At 45.8% G+C, this 17423-nt stretch overlaps 1 protein-coding gene across 1 annotated transcript; it reads left to right on the top strand.

Moving 5' to 3' along the window:
- Positions 1-4409: 4409 nt before the first annotated feature.
- On the top strand, positions 4410-17423 carry LOC309385756 (maestro heat-like repeat-containing protein family member 7; the record flags this gene model as incomplete). Its single annotated transcript, XM_081940460.1, has 14 exons — positions 4410-4418; positions 4747-4896; positions 5398-5552; positions 9258-9405; positions 9741-9922; positions 10157-10294; positions 10950-11064; positions 12049-12192; positions 13835-14011; positions 14801-14947; positions 15487-15612; positions 16458-16560; positions 17073-17138; positions 17257-17423. 14 exons carry the CDS (start codon positions 4410-4412, stop codon positions 17421-17423), a joined length of 1827 nt encoding a protein of 608 aa, XP_081796586.1.

Here is a 17423-nt window from a genome sequence, read left to right as displayed (position 1 = left end):
TTAAATTTATAAACCGCCCCCTCTCCCCGAAGGGACTCGGGGCGGTGTACAGACAATAAATATACAATAAAACAACAAAGCAAAACACCAAACCCAGACAAACCAACTTAAACACACAGTCCGTAAAATAACCAAACTAACGATAGTTTAAAAAGTTCCAATTAAAACCAATTAAAAACCCCAAAATTTAAAAATTTAAAATGCCATCCAGGAGGGTCAGGATTAGATTATACTATATTTCTGATTTACAATTACAATTGTGCCAGGCTAGCTAATTTGAACAAGTGGGTCTTGAGTTTCTTGCGGAAGGAGCGGAGATCAACAGTAGTTATAATATCGGGGGGGAGGTCGTTCCAGAGGGTTGGGCCCATCACAGAGAAGGCCCTACTACTGGGCACCGCCCGCCCGCATTGCTTAGCGGATGGTACCCGGAGGAGTCCCTCTCTGTGAGAGCGGATTGGCCGCAGGGATGTGTGGGGTAGGATGCGATCCCGCAGATAACTAGATAACTTTAGAGCAGTGGGGGGGTCAAACTCCATTTCATTGAAGGACACATCAGGGCTGGGGTGGGATGGATGGATAGATGGATGGAGAGAGGGAGGGAGGGAGGGAGGGAGGGAGGGAGGGAGGGAGGGAGGGATGGGTAGGGAGGGAGGGAGAGAGAGAGAGAGAGAGAGAGAGAGAGATCTCCAGGAGACATTTCCTTACACTGAGAACAATCAATCAGTGGAAGGGATTGCCTCCAGAAGTTGTGTTCTCTCCATCACTCGAGGTTTTCAAGAAAGGAGAGGACAACCATATGACTGGGATGGTTTAAGGACCATCAAGCAAGGGTTGGAGTAGAAGACCTCCAAGGTCCTTTTTAGCCCTCTGAGTCTAGGATCTCCTCACCCCACCTCCTCTTTTCTTGTCTTTCATCAGCCGTATGAAGCCCTCCTTGACCTCTGAGGTGAGGTCTAAAGTGGTCAACCAAAGCATCCGGAAGGTGTTTTCATTGCCAGCTATCAAGATGTCCACAATGAAAACAGATAGCCAACCCCCATCATCTCAATCTCAGGTGAACAGTCCAGACGGAGCAAAGCAATAGGGGATCCACCTGGAAACAAGGGTGCTGTGAGCAGGATTCCCAATCTCCTCAACAGCCCTGGATCCATCCCTTGAGCCAAAATTCATTTCACTAATGTCACGCTTAGCGATGGAAATTTTGGTCTCAATTGTGGTTGTAAGATGAGGACTGCCTGCATTTGAATATCCCAGAACTGTTAAGGAAGAAAAACCAGCCCTGCAAGGTCGGCCACTCCATTTACTGCAGACCTCTGGACTTCAACTCCCAGAATTCCATGGCTGGCTCAGGAAGGTTGGGAGCTGCAGTGCCCCAGTCGGAAAAGGGCCATCAGTTCCCCACCCCTGGATTTCTGCCTCTTTCAGGCGCCGTTTCTTCCTTGACGCCCCTCCTTCCTTCTGACATTTTCTCCTTCTTTTAGGATTTCTATCAGCAGACAGCCACCGCCTGCAACAACATGCTGATCGGATTGCTGTCTGAAGCTCCCAATTTGGATGCCCTGCAGGAGATCCTGACGGTAAAGAGGGATCCTTTCTTGGGGTGGGTCAACTGGTCAGCCAGATGTTCAGGCTGGATTTGGCCCTTCTGTCCCCCTGTGGAGTCTGTGGCTCTTCCAAATGGGAATGACCCATTCCTCCTTTCCTCCTTCTCCTTCCCCTGGCAGCACACAAATCCCTGGATCGACTCTCCCAAGAGCCACGAGAGAGAGAGGGCCCTCAAGAGCACCAAGCACCTCCTCAAGTTCATTTCGGACAATGTCAATTTCGACGTAAGTCTCCCTTTGGGATGAGAAGCGAAATTTTTCAAAGAAAGGAAAAAACGCAAGAAAGTCCAGCTGCCTTTTGGGAAAAGCACCTTTGGGATGTGACCAGGAGGATACAAGGATTCTTGCTTGAGCAGAGGGTTGGAGGAGAAGACCTCCACGGTCCCTTCCAGCAACTGCAGTTCTGTCATGCTGTGATTCTATGATTCTGTAATTCTAAGGTTCTGTGATTCAAAGATTCTGAGATTCTGTAATTCTCAGGTTCTGTGATTCAAAGATTCTGAGATTCTGTAATTCTCAGGTTCTGTGATTCAAAGATTCTAAGAATTGAGGATTCAATACAATACAATACAATACAATACAATACAATACAATAGCAGAGTTGGAAGGGACCTTGGAGGTCTTCTAGTCCAACCCCCTGCCTAGATCCCTGGATCGACTCTCCCAAGAGCCACGAGAGAGGGCCCTCAAGAGCACCAAGCACCTCCTCAAGTTCATTTCGGACAATGTCAATTTCGACGTAAGTCTCCCTTTGGGATGAGAAGCGAAATTTTTCAAAGAAAGGAAAAAACGCAAGAAAGTCCAGCTGCCTTTTGGGAAAAGCACCTTTGGGATGTGACCAGGAGGATACAAGGATTCTTGCTTGAGCAGAGGGTTGGAGGAGAAGACCTCCACGGTCCCTTCCAGCAACTGCGGTTCTGTCATGCTGTGATTCTATGATTCTGTAATTCTAAGGTTCTGTGATTCAAAGATTCTGAGATTCTGTAATTCTCAGGTTCTGTGATTCAAAGATTCTGAGATTCTGTAATTCTCAGGTTCTGTGATTCAAAGATTCTAAGAATCGAGGATTCAATACAATACAATACAATACAATACAATACAATACAATACAATACAATAGCAGAGTTGGAAGGGACCTTGGAGGTCTTCTAGTCCAACCCCCTGCCTAGATCCCTGGATCGACTCTCCCAAGAGCCACGAGAGAGGGCCCTCAAGAGCACCAAGCACCTCCTCAAGTTCATTTCGGACAATGTCAATTTCGACGTAAGTCTCCCTTTGGGATGAGAAGCGAAATGTTTTCAAAGAAAGGAAAAAACGCAAGAAAGTCCAGCTGCCTTTTGGGAAAAGCACCTTTGGGATGTGACCAGGAGGATACAAGGATAAGATTCTGTGATGGTATGATTATATGATTTGAAGAACCAAAGATTTGAAGATTTAAATATTCTATTATTCAAAGATCATATAACTATAATTTTAAGATTCTATTATTACGATTCTGAGATTCTATCATTTACAATTTTAAGATTCAAACATTCTATGTCTCAAGGATTCTAAGACTCTAAGATTCAAATATTTGATAATTCTATGATTCTATGATGCTAACATTCTGTGTATCTAAGATTCTGAGGTTCTGTGGTTCTGATTCCCTGATTTCAGCCGGCTGAAAGCTTCATGAGCCCCCTCCGCTTCTCCTTTTCCCCCTCCTTTTCCCTTCCTTTCCTTAGACCACAGCTGAGTTTTCTTTGCTGGGACGGCTGGTGGCTTTGCTGGCCTTGCACATTGGCGACACCAACCCAGAAGTTGGCCAGACGTCCGCAGAGGCTGCCTACCACCTGCACCACCTCCTCATGAGCAAAATGGGTGAGAAAGTTGGACTCCAAGGGCTGACTTGCTGCAAGAGGACCAAGGATGCCCCCTGCCCAGGAGAGCTTTGGGTGGCACAGCCTGTGGTGTGGCCAAGACCCTGGTCATTGGGCTTGGCAGAGATGCCTGGAATAGGCAGTTGATATTGGCACTTCTCAGGGCCAGGGGTCCTTTTAAGAAGGAGAGTCTCAAGTGAGTCAGCTAGGAAGGAGGAGGAGGAGGAGGTAGAGGAGGGGGAGGAGGAAGGGGAGGAGATGGGAGAGAGAGAGAAGGAGCAATGAAGAGAGAGAAAGAAGGAGCAAGGAGGAGGAGGAGAGGGAGAAAGGGAGACAGGGAGGAGAAGCAGGAGGAAGAGGAGCAGCAAGTGGGCCAGGGGTCCTTTTAACATTGAGATTCTCATGTTAAGTGAGTCAGTTAGGGAGGAAGAGGAGGAGATAGGAGAGAGGGGGGGAGAGAGGAGGAGCGATGAAGAGAGACAAGGAGCAAGGAGGAGGAGAGAGAGGGAGGGAGAAAGGGAGACAGAGTGGCTGGGGGAGGAGGAGGGGAGCAGCAAGTGGAGGAGGAGATGAGAAGGGAGGGGAGAGAGAGGAAGAAAGGGAGAGGAAGATGAGGAGGGGGAGGAGGAGGAGAGAGTAGGGGAAGGAAGATGAGGGGGAGAGGGAGGAGGAGGTAGTGAGAAAGTAGGGAACAGAGAGGGAAATAGGGAAAAGTGTTAGAGGTGGGGAGAAGAAGGACTGTGGGGTCCTTGGTGCTCTCTGAGCTTGGTGGTTTTCTTCTTGACTCATGACCCAAAATCTGACCGTGTGGTTTTTTTCCCCTCCCTCCAAAGCAAAAGAAATGGACAAGAAAGGGAAGAATAAAAAGGGGAATATTGTACATTGGTTGCGGGAGGATTTTTTTGTTTCGGGTTCTGGGATCTTCTACAACAACATCTCCAAAATGGCGAAGGTATGTTTTGGATCAGCCTTTGGCCTGTCTTCCTTTTGTTCCTTCTCCTGACCTGGAGACCCTCAAAGGAGTCAATCTCACAGTGGGGACAGCATCCTCCCAAGGTTGGGCTTTGGGTACCCCTCCCCTCCAATGCCTAGGAGGAAGAAAGGGCAGCTGCCATGTTGGCTTCCTTGACCCCCATCTGAATCCCACCTGATGGAGGACATGGAATAAGGCCTGCCTCTCTACATGGTGTGCTGTCCCCCAATCTGGGTCAAAGTCTCAAGAGAAGGGAGTCAAAGCCCTGAGGCATCTCTGCATGGCCTCCTTTCCTTCTCTCCGATAGGCCTTTGGGGAGCACCTCAGCCCATTGCAGCTAATGCAGGTGATCCTGGAAGCCCTGGAGGCCTTGACACACGCGGACAAGAACATATCCCAGTCTGCGGGGCAGCTCCTCAACTCCATCCTGGAGGAGTGTGGCATGGATCTGGAGGAGGTAAGAAAATTGCAGGGCTTGGAGCAAAAGGGATGTAGGAGATTTTTTAGAAAGCAAAGACGAGAACGGCTGAGACCTTGTTGGCTCAGTGACGACACTTTGGCTGGTTTTAAGAAGGCTAGGGCTGGATGGGAGACCACTGAGCTATCCAAACCTCCCAGAAGACGGTAAGGGCAAAACAAAGGAGCCATATTGCTTTCATGAAAAATAACATTTGGTGAGCCAGTGTGCCAGTGGTTAAGGCTCCAGATGTTTTTACATCTTTGTCATCCGCCTTGAGTCGCCATATGCGAATAGGCAGGAATATAAATCTCCTAAAATAAACCAAGAAAATATCACAGGCAGCTGGACAAATCAGGAGTTCTTTCAAAAATGTAGGGCAAACGTTGACATTGTGGGGGCCAATTTATTTCCCCCAATGGGTGGGAGTTATCGTCACTACTGCATCTCCAATGGAGACCAATGCTGGATCTCATCCCTCCGATCTCTCTTTTGCCATAGCTACCCATGATAATGAAGGAGATTTACCAGCGTCTCCCGAATATTGCCCACCCAGCAACGAAAGACCTCACCCTCAAGGCCGTTTGTCACCTGGCATCCAAGAGGGTCAACCCAGTTGTGGACATATTGCTGGAATCCTCCATTGGCTGTGATGGGTAAGAAGAACTTCAAGGAGATGGGCCTCCTGTTGCCTTGGATTCATCAGAGACTCTCCATCCTTCGCGATGGGGTGAATCCCTGTAGCTCAGGTGGAGGGAGAGGGTGGAGGTTGGTTCTCTGAGCTTCTGCGTTGGTTTCCAAATGTTTTGTTACCAGGCAAGGTAACCTCTTCAGTGGAGTTTAAGGAACGCCAGTGCTGGTGATCTTCTGCTTGTAAGGGCTTGGTGTCGTCAGAAGGTCGTGTGATGGAGAGGTCACCTCAGGTGTGGGTTGTCTCAGGTGAGGGTGATGGAGAGGTCACCTCAGATTGAGGGTTATGTCAGATGGGGATCTTGTGATGGGTCTTGTGATGTGGAGGTCATGTCAGGTGGTGGATCTTTTTTATATATAAAAGTTTTTTTTTAATTTTCAAAACAAACACGACACATAAAATCATCCTTTTTTGCATACTGTAGAAAGTGTATCAGTGAAGCATAATTCATTTTAACTCAAGTATTTTAACTCAGATATATTTATACATGTTACCGTCATCATACCTCCATTTTCATTTGACTATAATTGTTTAAACGTCCTTCATCATAAAATATACCAAGATTTAATACATAACCACATACTTGGATTTCATTTACTATTTCTAAAATCCTCCAATAACACTGAATCTTTATGTCCTATTCTAGCTAAACATCCATAATGTTCAATAACAAAGTTTTCTAATCCTTTCCAAATCACTGTTAACAATTTACATCCCATTTCCTTATGTTGTACCCATACATATATATACATTATTATCATTATCCCTCCTTTATTTGGCTATATTCTGCATCATATCATTTCCCCCCCTAATAATCAAGACTTAACTGAATCTAACTTAATTCTTTTTTATTATTATTAACCTTTATATATAATCCAAAAGGGTTTCTAATCTTCCTTTCATGGGTACCATTCAATATTCATATCCAGTTATTACTTATCATAACACTGCACATTGTATACCTTAGTATCACTATCAATTATTTACAATACAATACAATACAATAGTAGAGTTGGAAGGGACCTTGGAGGTCTTCTAGTCCAACCCCCTGCCTAGGCAGGAAACCCTATACCGTTTCAGACAAATAGCTATCCAACATCTTCTTAAAGACTTCCAGTGTTGGGGCATTCACAACTTCTGGAGGCAAGCTGTTCCACTGATTAATTGTTCTCACTGTCAGGAAATTCCTCCTCAGTTCTAAATTGCTTCTCTCCTTGATTAGTTTCCACCCATTGCTTCTTGTTCTACCCTCAGGTGCTTTGGAGAATAGTTTGACTCCCTCTTCTTTGTGGCAACCTCTGAGATATTGGAATAATGCTATCATGTCTCACCTAGTCCTTCTTTCTCTTAAGCTAAACATACCCAGTTCCTGCAACCGTTCTTCATATGTTTTAGTCTCCAGTCCCCTAATCATCTTTGTTGCTCTCTGCACTCTTTCTAGAGTCTCCACATCTTTTTTACATCGTGGCGACCAGAACTGAATGCAGTATTCCAAGTGTGGCCTTACCAAGGCATTATAAAGTGGTATTAACACTTCACGTGATCTTGATTCTATCCCTCTGTTGATGCAGCCTAGAACTGTGTTGGCTTTTTTGGCAGCTGCTGCACACTGCTGGCTCATATTTAAATGGTTGTCCACTAGGACTCCAAGATCCCTTTCACATTTGTTTAACTATATCTATTATCACTAAATTTCACTAAGTTTAGCTAGTTTTAAGTTATACTCTTCCATCTATCAACCTGTATCTTTCCAGTAGCAAAACAGTCTCATATCTTCTGCCATTTGTGGGGTCAGTCCTCTAATCATCTCCTTAATCAACTTTGTACGGACTCCTCTTAGCAACTCTTTGCTTATAGAATTTCTCATGTAATTTCAATGCCCTTCTTCTGTTTCCTTAATCAGCTTATCTTTGATTGTTGGTAGTGTTATCAATGATATTGTTAATAAAAATTCTCTCTTTAAATCCATAAATTCTTTTGTTTTTTCTTCTTCTGTATCTTGTCATCTGGGGTAGATTTCCCCTCCATTTAATTCCTCTTTCAGTATTCCACTCTTTCCCTTTTCAGAGACAAACCAATCACCATAAATTTCAGCAATTTTAATTTCTTTATATTCATTTTCCTCTTCGATTTTTAGGATTTTAACCGTCACTTTTTCCATTTGATTAGCATCTTCAACTTCTTCATATTTTGCTGTTAAGTGCAGTAAAACTTGCAACTTCTTCTCTATCCTCTCATGTGTATCTGATAATTTCTGTATTTCTGAGAGTATCTTTTGCAGACTTAAAACTTCTTTTTGCTGTTGAAATTGTGCCATTATCTCCAGCTAACAAACACTGCTGCTCTAGCTTAGAAGGTTTTAACAGAATTAAGCATCACAATAACATTTCACCTTTCTCTGGTTAAAAATATACTTCAAAGGAACATATGCGTGCTTTTATTCTTATCAGTCTCTATAAAGAAGCTGTGAGACCTTGGAGTGCCAAGCCAGGATAATCAGTGAAAAAAATGTTTCGTTTCCAATACACAAACCTCTAGCCGCCAAGTAGCAGTGTTACAATGTTACCATTTCTTTCTTTCTTTTTGTATCTTTTTGTATTTCAAGTTTTTTAAAAAGTCCGACTCTTAAATGAGTTAGAATAACACCCACAGTAATGAAAGAGGAGAATTTTAGTCCATAGATTACAGAGAATAGTGAAAGAAAAAAATATAGAAGAAGGAAACTTAATCCATTCATTTTAAAAGGCTTGCATAAATTCCATCAGTGAAGATAGCATTTAAAAAGTAAGATAACCGACTGTCCAAAACCAGTCCAAATTTAATTCCGCCACTTATTTCCTCTGTTCTCCAATTTAAATTAATTTTAAGGTTTTTTTTATAGGCAGTCACTTTTAAAACAGTAAAGATTCCTCACCAGCGGGAAACACTTTCTCTTTCCGTATCCTTCAGTTTTGGAGCCGCCCTGACTTCATCAGCCAGATGGCTGGATTTTTTGTCACCGGCTTGAAGAACTTCTCTTGGATCAATCAGGGACTTTGCAATGTCCCTGAGATCAGGAAGATGTATTCTTCCTGTTCACCGTCTCTGCGGGACAATTTAGATCTGTTTGGACTATCCAGTAGCAAAAGTATCGATTGCGATCTATGAGCATTGAGATCGCACATCATGTCATCGTGACTTGGGGATCATGTGATGGGTCTTGTGATGGGGAGGTCACCTCAGATTGAGGCTCGTGTCAGGTGTGGATCTTGTGATGGGTTTTCTGATGGGCCAGGTGAGGGTCATATCAAGTGAGGGTCTTGTGATGGAGAGGTCATGTCAGGTGTGGATCATATCAATATCATATTTGGGATGGTCGTAAATCTGAACCAGTTGTCCAGGAGTCTGAATTTTGGTCAGATGATCCTGAGGATACTGGAAAGTGTGAAAACTGGGAATAAGTCGCTTCTTTCAATGCCGTTGTTCCTTTGAATGGCTGCTGGACAAACGGTCGTAAGTCGAGAACTACCTGTGTATATAGAGATATTTTTTTGGGATGAGAGCCGTTCATTTGGGCATCGGTTTTCCAATCCTTCCTTCTGTTGGGGGGTTCATCTATCTGGACTGGCCATCTCTTCTGAAATGGGGAAAGGATCTGTTTTCCACCCTATCTGTTTCTCCCCCTCCGCAGAAGCGCCAGGGAGGTTTGGGGGGCACTGGCTGCAGACCCTTATGCCAACCTCAAGATCATGAAGCCCCTCTTGAAAAGGCTGCAGGACCAAGACCCCAGCACTGACGTCCTCACAATCAGGAACAGCAAGTCCCTCATGCCCATTGCGGTAAGCCCTCCACGTCTTTGGGAATGGGGGAGGGAGGCAGTGGGCAAGCAGCTGGGGGCTGAAATTGGAGCATCATTTGGCGTAAGACGCCCTCCTTTAAGTGGAGGCAGATGTTTCTCTCCCTGAGCACAATGAGAATATATCTGCCGAACAAAGCTCCTCATTGGCAACAGGAAGGGCATCTGGCCAGTAAACCCCCAGCTCCATTCAGTTGGCCAGACGCCACCCCGCAAGTGTTTCTGGGAACGTTAGAAGAAGAGGAAGAAGAAGAAGAAGGTGATGAAACTAAGTAACCTGGGGAGCCCAAGGTGACTCACCCTTCATCCCCTTTCTAGGCCACCAACGCTCTCTGTTTCCTCCTGTCCCTCCCGAACGCTGCTGAGCTCCTCCACAACAAATTCTCCAACCTGCTCCTCGCCCTGGTCACGCAGCTGTACTTCCTCCTGGGAGCCAGCAAGAGTGTTGCCAGGAAGTCCAGCAGAGTCACAGACCTTTCAGAACAGATCAACCAATTGGGGTAAGGAATGTCCTGGGCCCAATCTGGATCCTACAGGATATCACTGGAGGGGGGAGAAATAAATGGAGGCTGATTTGCTGTTGTGTTTTGTGGTTGTTGCACAAGCTGCCAAGTGAAACCTGGAGATCTCCTGAAGGGCAGCGGGAGGCCGGTTGGCGTCAGGGCAAGCCTGGCCTTTGCAGGGGGCATCGGCTGAAGGATTAGCATCAACTCTTCTCCCTTTCTTTGATTTAGCACGACAGTGCAGGCGATCAAAAACCTCATCCTGTCTGCCGGATACGAAGAGGAGTACAACGATTTGGGGATGGTGGGATGCTGGGAGATGCTCTTGAGCCCAGATAGTCTGTTTGAGGCCATTTTCCACCTGGTCCGGTAAGAACTTCAAAGTCCAAAGAGCTTGGATACAAGTGGCAGTTGGTGAGAGAGGGAGGGTAAGGGCAGAGGGAGAGGAGGAGGAAGAGGCAGAGAGAGAGAAAGGGAGGGAGAGGGGGAAGAGGGAGGGAAGAGGGGAGGGAGGGAGAAAGAGAGTGAAGGAGAGAGGGAGGGAGGGCAGAAGGAGAGGAGGAAGAAGAGGTACAGAGAGAATGAGAAAGAAAGGAAGGATGAGAGGGAGGAAAGAGAGGGGAGAAGGGGAGATAGAGGAGAGGGAGGGAAGGGGAGAGAGCAAAAGAGAGGGAGGGGGAGAGAGAGAGATGGAAACAGAAAAGGAGAGAGATAATGAGAGGGAGAGTTAGACAAAGAAAGGAGAGGGAGAGCGGAAGAGGAGAGAGGGAGGGAGAAAAAGACTGAGAAAGAGAGGGAGTGTGAGAGGGAGAGAAAAGGAGAGAGAAAATGAGAGGGAGAAGGAGGGTGGGAAGGAGAGGGAGAGAAAGACAGAGAAAGAGAGGGTGGGTGAAAACTTATCTAAATGGACTAATTCATTGAGTAATTTATTTATCCATAATTCAGATAATCATTTCTCTAGCTTGGTGATTTTCTCCTCACTCACCAGCAGATCTTGTCTGATTTCTCCCTATTTGATCTTTAGAAAACTCTTCACATTCTCTAAAGTGGAGCTCAAGGTGATGTTCAGACAGGCCAACACCTACCTGCACCGTCCTGACTTAAGGGAGAAGACAATTGGCATGGTGTTCTTCTCGGAGGTGAGGAGACATTGTGATACATCACAACATTGTGGAGCTCCAGGAATTTTGCGCAGGATTCAAGAGGACTTTATGGTTAGGAAGTTGAAGTTGTGGGGGCTCCATCACTGGAGGCCTTGAAGAAGAGACTGGAAAGACTGTCTGACATAGTAGATGGTCTCCTGCTTGGTCAAGGGGTTGGACTAGAAGACCTCCAAGGTCTCCTCTTATTCTGTTAATCGGTGGAATGGGAGAGAGAGAAAGAGGCAGGGAGGAAGGGAGGAAAGGAGGGAGGAAGGGAGAGAGGAAAGAAGACTCAATGACCCCAAATTCCTTTTCCTCGTTGCATTATAGGCAGTTTTGTATTCTTACAACTATCATTTGCACTACCTTTTGCCATACTGTAATCCTCGACATATGACTGTCATAGAACATCCAGTGGTCATTAAGTGATCGCAGCAGTCCTTCAGCCAATGCCGTGGTCGTATGCTTAGGATGAACTAGTTCTTCCAGTCATTTCCTTCTACAGGTTGTCCTCGACTTACGACCAGAATTGAGCCCCAAATTTCCTTTGCTCAGTGAAACAGTCCCTAAGCAAGTTTTACCCCATTATACGACCTTACTTGCCACAGTTGTTAAGTGAATCATTGCAGTTGTTATGTTAGTTACACGGTTGTTAAGTGAATCCAGTTTCCACATTGACTTGGCTTATCAGACGGTCACAAAACGAATCACGTATCCTCGAAACACTGCGATTGTCATAAATACGGACCCTCAAGTATCCAATTTTTGATCAGCTGACCGTGATCAATGGTCATAAGTTTGAAAAATGGAATTGTCCCTTTTGTCAGTGCCATGGTCACTTTACGCAGTCACTAAACGAGGACTGTCTTTTCTTTTCCTCGCCCCGTAATGGCTGAATGTGGCATCTCTTCGTAGAGGCTCTGAGGAAAATTCCCTTCCTTTGTTTTGCTAATGCTTCGTCTCTCCACTCTTCTTCCCCAGCTTCTCTATCACCCGGAGGTCGGACAATTCTTCATCATGAAGGACATCCTCAATGTCCTCCAAGACTGGATGGCTCAGCCATATCCCCTCATCCAAATATTTGCTATTCGTGGTCTGGGGTATCTTCTCCAGCACCCCTTGGAGGTAAGAGATGGGGGGCAGGAAGTGAGGGACTTTCAAGGGAGCAGCAGGTGTGACCTCTCTGGGAAGTCTACAAGGCTAGGAAGGGTAGAAGGAGGAGAAGAAGACAACCCCCAGAAAGAGGATGCCCTCAGCTACAGTGGCGACTCTTCTACAAAGATGGGGGCATCCCTGGAAGATCTGAAGGATCAATTTGGAGACAGATCCTCTCGGAGGACATCTAAAGCAGAACAAGAAGCAACGGATGGAAGCTAATCAAGGAGAGAAGCTACCTAGGCCTAAGGAGAAATTTCCCGATACTGAGAACAATTAACCAGTGGAACAACTTGCCTCCAGAGGTTGTGGGTGCTCCAACACTGGAGGCTTTCAAGAAGAGACTGGACAACCATTACTACTGGTTTTCCTAGTAGTAGAGACCTTGGCGGTCTTCTAGTCCAGCCTTCTGCTCAAGCAGGAGAACCTAAGCTAATTCAGATAAGTGACTGTCTGCTCTCTTCTTAAAAACCTCCAGTGATTGAGTGTTTTGCGTCAAATCCCTGGGATGAGGAAGCCCCTGAGCTCACCTAACAATCATCCAGCTTCCTCACACCCAGCTATTTCCCCAAGATCTTCCCTTGCAGGATGGGAGATCACGGGGAACCTCCACCTGGAATGCTGGGTATTATGGTTTTCTCCATTTATACATCTCATCCAGTTTTCTTATCATTGCAACCCAAGAGCATACGAAGAACGCTTACAGGAACTGGGAATGTCTAGTCTAATGAAAAGAAGGACTAGGGGAGACAGGATGGCACCTGTTCCAATATTTGAAGGCTCCTACAAAGACCAGGTGGTCAAAAGAAAGAAAGAGGAGAAAGAATGGTTGGAAACTAAGCAAGGAGAGAATCAGCCTGGAATTAAGGAGAAATTTTCCTAACGGTGAGAGCAATCAAGCAATGGAAGGACTGATCTCCAGAACCTGTGGGTTTTCCAAAATAGCCTGGAAAACCATTCATGGTATAGAATCTCCTGCTCGAGCAGGGGTTGGACTAGAAGACCTCCAAGGTCCCTTCTGACTCTGCTATGCCGTGTTGTATGTTCCAAGTGCACATGTTTATATGCTTGAAATGGGGCACTTGATGGTAGGTTTAATTGTGAAAGCTGAAGTGTGGAGCGGAGGCAAAGCATAGGATGAAGAATTGGGGAACTAGGTAGTTTTAGTCTAACAACAAAAAGTGGGGCTGGGATGAGATGAGACGTTTAATATTTGAAGTCCTTCCACAAAAAATGGGGGGGGGGCAACTGATTCCCCGAAGCCCCTGAAAGGAGAACAAGAAGCAATGGATGGGAACTAATGAAGGAGAGAAGCAACCTGGAACTAAGGAGAAATTCCCTGACAATGAGGACAATTCACCAGTGGAACCACTTCCCTCCAGAGGTTGTGGGTGCTCCAACACTGGAGGTTTTCAAGAAGAGACTGAACAACCACTGATCTGAAATGGTATAAGGTCTCTGCTTGAGCAGGGGGTTGGACTAGATGACCTCCAAGTTCATTTTCAACCCTGTGATTCTAGGTTATGGGGGCTTCTCTGTGTTTGTCATTCGTAGACTCAGAGAACTCCAGTGACCATGTTTAATTGTTCCCTTTCTTCCCTCCTTCCTCCAGAATACGATGTTAGAGCCGGTGCTAGTCCCTGTGGTCAACTGTGCTTGTCACCCAGAAAAGAGTGTGGCAAAGGAATCCCTACGGACTCTTCAGTTCCTATTCCGGTATCTGAAAGTTCAAACCTATGGATGGAAAGCTGTCAATCTTATTCCGGTCCTGGGGAAGTATTTTGCTGATGTACGTCAACCAAATCACGACAAACTAATCCACCCCCCTCTCTCTTCCTCTCCCTCCCTACCTCTCTTCTCTCTTCTTCTCCCATAAAGATGGCCTGGGTACCATCTGCAGAATTCTAATTTTATCAAAAAGGCTTAGAAATAGTTCAGCAATGTGCTGTTCTCATCTAAAAGAGTGTGTGAGCTTTCAGATGATCCTTGAGCCCTTCCAGAGAGCTGGAGAAGGTTGCCACTCTCTTCAGCTTCACCAAACCACCATCAATCCTTCTCCATATTTATTAAAAATCCAGATTGGTGTTGCTTGATCTCATACCCTTTAAGGTGTGTGGATCTCAACTCTGCTGGCCTGAGAACTCCAGAGGTTGAAGTCCCCACATCTGAAGGCTGCTAAGATGGGAAAACAGCTTCCTCGATCACACCATAGAGGTTGGTCTGCAAGCCTTTTACACCCATGGCCAACCATCCCCATGGCCTTGTCTGGAGAAACAGTTGCCAGACTCCTCTTCCTTTGTCTCGTGAGTGAGAAACTGAGGCAAATCAGATGAAGAGGATGGAGGTGATGAAGGCTTTTATTGTAGGTTTAGTGGATCCCTCCCTGCCTTTCTATTTCAGGAAACAAAGAAGAATCAAATTTGAGATGTTTTCTCGCCTGAAATTTCTGCTCTCAGATTTTGCTCAGCTGACTGTTGTGTGTGTTGCAGTTTGTTCTTCTAGGTTCTCACAACGCCTCCCACTTCCTGAATGCTATTGGAGGGACTGACCCATTTCTCTTCCTTGTCTGGCCTTGTAGGAGGACATCGAGTTGCGCAACACCTCCATCACCCTTTTTGGCCTGGTCTTAAATGGGGTCAAGGAGACAGAGCGGAATCTGACTGAATCCATCCTGCGCAGCCTGATTCCTCTCGTCATCCAGTTGGCTAATCGTTGGACCCAAGAGGTGAGTTGAAGGGCGGGGTCAACTAAGCTCCTACTCTCTTCATGCTCCCTTCCCCATGAGACCCCCATCTTCACTCAGGGCAACGTGGTTGCATCATGTGGATCCTCTGTAGAAGGCAAAGAGATTCTGGACAATCCTGAAGTTGTGAGGTCCTTGGTGCTCTCTGAACCTGGTTGTTTTCTTGCAGGCCTTTCCTGACCCAACTAGTTGACAGCATCAGTAGGTTGGACCCCTCCCTGGTTTGACCTCTGCTTAATGCCCGATCATTTTGATGTGGGTGCAGTTTTTCTGTTGGGTCGTTCTTGGATTAGGGGGTTGTTTTCTGCTTGATTGTTTTCCTGGTACCAATAGAAGAGAGTCAGGCTTGAATTGTGGGGAACTCTGGCCTTCAGGGGGGCCCTTTCCCTGCCATAGCTTCCTCTTGGGGTGGCTCATCCCCTTTCCCACCTCTGAGCAAGGAGAAGTCTGGCTTTTCTCTGCAGAAGATGGATAACCTCAGAACTGGCTCCTCTGATGCCTCCTTTCCTCCCTCGGCCCAGGTCTCCAGGAACACCCTGACCTCCTGCATCTCCTTTATGAAGTGGGAGGAGTTTCCAGAGACTTTGTTTGACTACGAGATTTACACCAGTCTCCAGAGCATGTATTCCAGCATCTGCTCGGAGGTGGTAAGTAGGAGCCCAGCTGGTTCCTTTTCTTCTGGATTAGAGTATAATATATTTTCTTTTTCTCCTGCCTTTCTTCTTTTGATAAATCATTCAAGATGGTGGACGTCCCTAATGCTTCTCCTCCCCCTCCTCCTCCTATGATTTCCTTCCCAACAACTCTGTGAGGTGGGTTACCCTGAGGGAGAGGGACTGGATCAAAGTCACACAGCCAGCTTTCATGCCTAAGGCAGGACTAGAACTCCCCAAGTCACCCACTGGGCTTTCATCCCAAAGGATGGACTAGAACTCACTGGCTCCTGGTTTGTTGCCTGAAGCCTCAACCACTAGACTAAATCGACTAGAGGGATTCTTCCTGGGTTGTTGTTCCCTTGGGAACAGCAGAAGTTCTATGCCACATGAGGACTAGAAACCTTGCTGATTTGTGGATTTGAGATTAGAAATGGCAGTTTGTGGAAAAGGGAAATTACGATGTAAAGGCGGCAAAACATAAAAGCATTTATAAGACCAGAAGCCATTTCCTTGTCACCTTTCTTTCCCTTTTCTTTTTCTATTCTTTTTCACTATACTATATAATGTAATAATATTATATTGTATTGCATTGTATGATAGTCCAGTCTAGTCCAGTCACATCCAGTATAGCATAATAATATTGTTTAGTATAATAAAATGTAGTATAATAATAATATAGTTTAGTATAGTACAGTTGGCTAACATACTGAATATAATAAAATTCAATATGTTATTGAAGACATTGTTGTTGAGGACATGAGGACTAGAAACCTTAGAAAGAAAAAAAGAGGAAGCTACAGAGTTCATTGCCTTGTTTGTGGCCTTGTGTTCCCCAGATCAATCGATGCAAGGAAAACCTGCCTGAAATGTTGGAGCAGATGGTGGAATTCCTAAAGAGCCGGAATCCTTCGTCCCGAGAGGCAACTGCCCTCTTAATTGGTAACCCCAAGTGCGAAGTCTGGAAGGAGGGGAGGAAAAACCAGGGCAGGCGGGCGGCCTGAGGCCAGGCATGCTGACCATTATTACACACACACACACACACACACACACACACACACACACCCCTTTCTTAAGGGTATCGCTGTGGTTGTTAAGTGAGTCATGTGGTTGTTAAGTGAATTTGGCTTCCTTCTGGATTTTGCTCACCCAACAGTTGCAAAAAGTGATCAGGTGACCCCATATGTTCTGCAACTGTCATACGTACGAGTCAGTTTGCCAAGCGTCCGAATTTTGATCGTGTGGTGTTGGATGGAATGAAATCTTGGACGACTGTCAGCCTTCGTCCTTCTTTTCATCCGATCTCTAGACAGATCCAATTCCTGGGACCATCCCGTAAAGTCCCAAAGCGACTCTTCCAAGTAGAAACGAAAGAATTCTGTGTTTTCTTTCTTGAATCAGTCGATTTAGCCGTCTCTGCCAACTCCACCAACCTTTTCTTTGCATGTGTCTAGGCTGCTGCGCACAATACATGACACGGGATCTGGTGATTTCCAAACAAATCGAAGAAGTTTTCCTGGGTGAGTTTCAAAGTTCCCTCGCTTGAAGTGGAGACTTTCTCTCCAGAAGCTCCGTCCCTGATCACCCTGGTTCTCAAGGTGGATCCCGGTAATCATTTCTTTTCTGGATTCCTTCCAGGGCTCCGGGATCTTCAAAAGGATCGCGAAGCCTCCGTGGCTCAGGCTGCAGCTGAGTCCATGGAAAAAATCTTTCGGCAGTGCGGCCATCGGATCAACCCTGATCTCATTAGTAGCCAGCTCCTCTCCAAAGTCATTAAGAGCATCTCCGAGACAAAACTATCATAA

This window comes from Natrix helvetica (assembly GCF_964273705.1).
Source record: "Natrix helvetica genome assembly, chromosome: 2".
Taxonomy (NCBI): Eukaryota; Metazoa; Chordata; class Lepidosauria; order Squamata; family Natricidae; genus Natrix; species Natrix helvetica.
The sequence above is the reverse complement of the archived record's forward strand: the minus strand, read 5'-3'. Positions and strand labels throughout refer to the sequence as shown.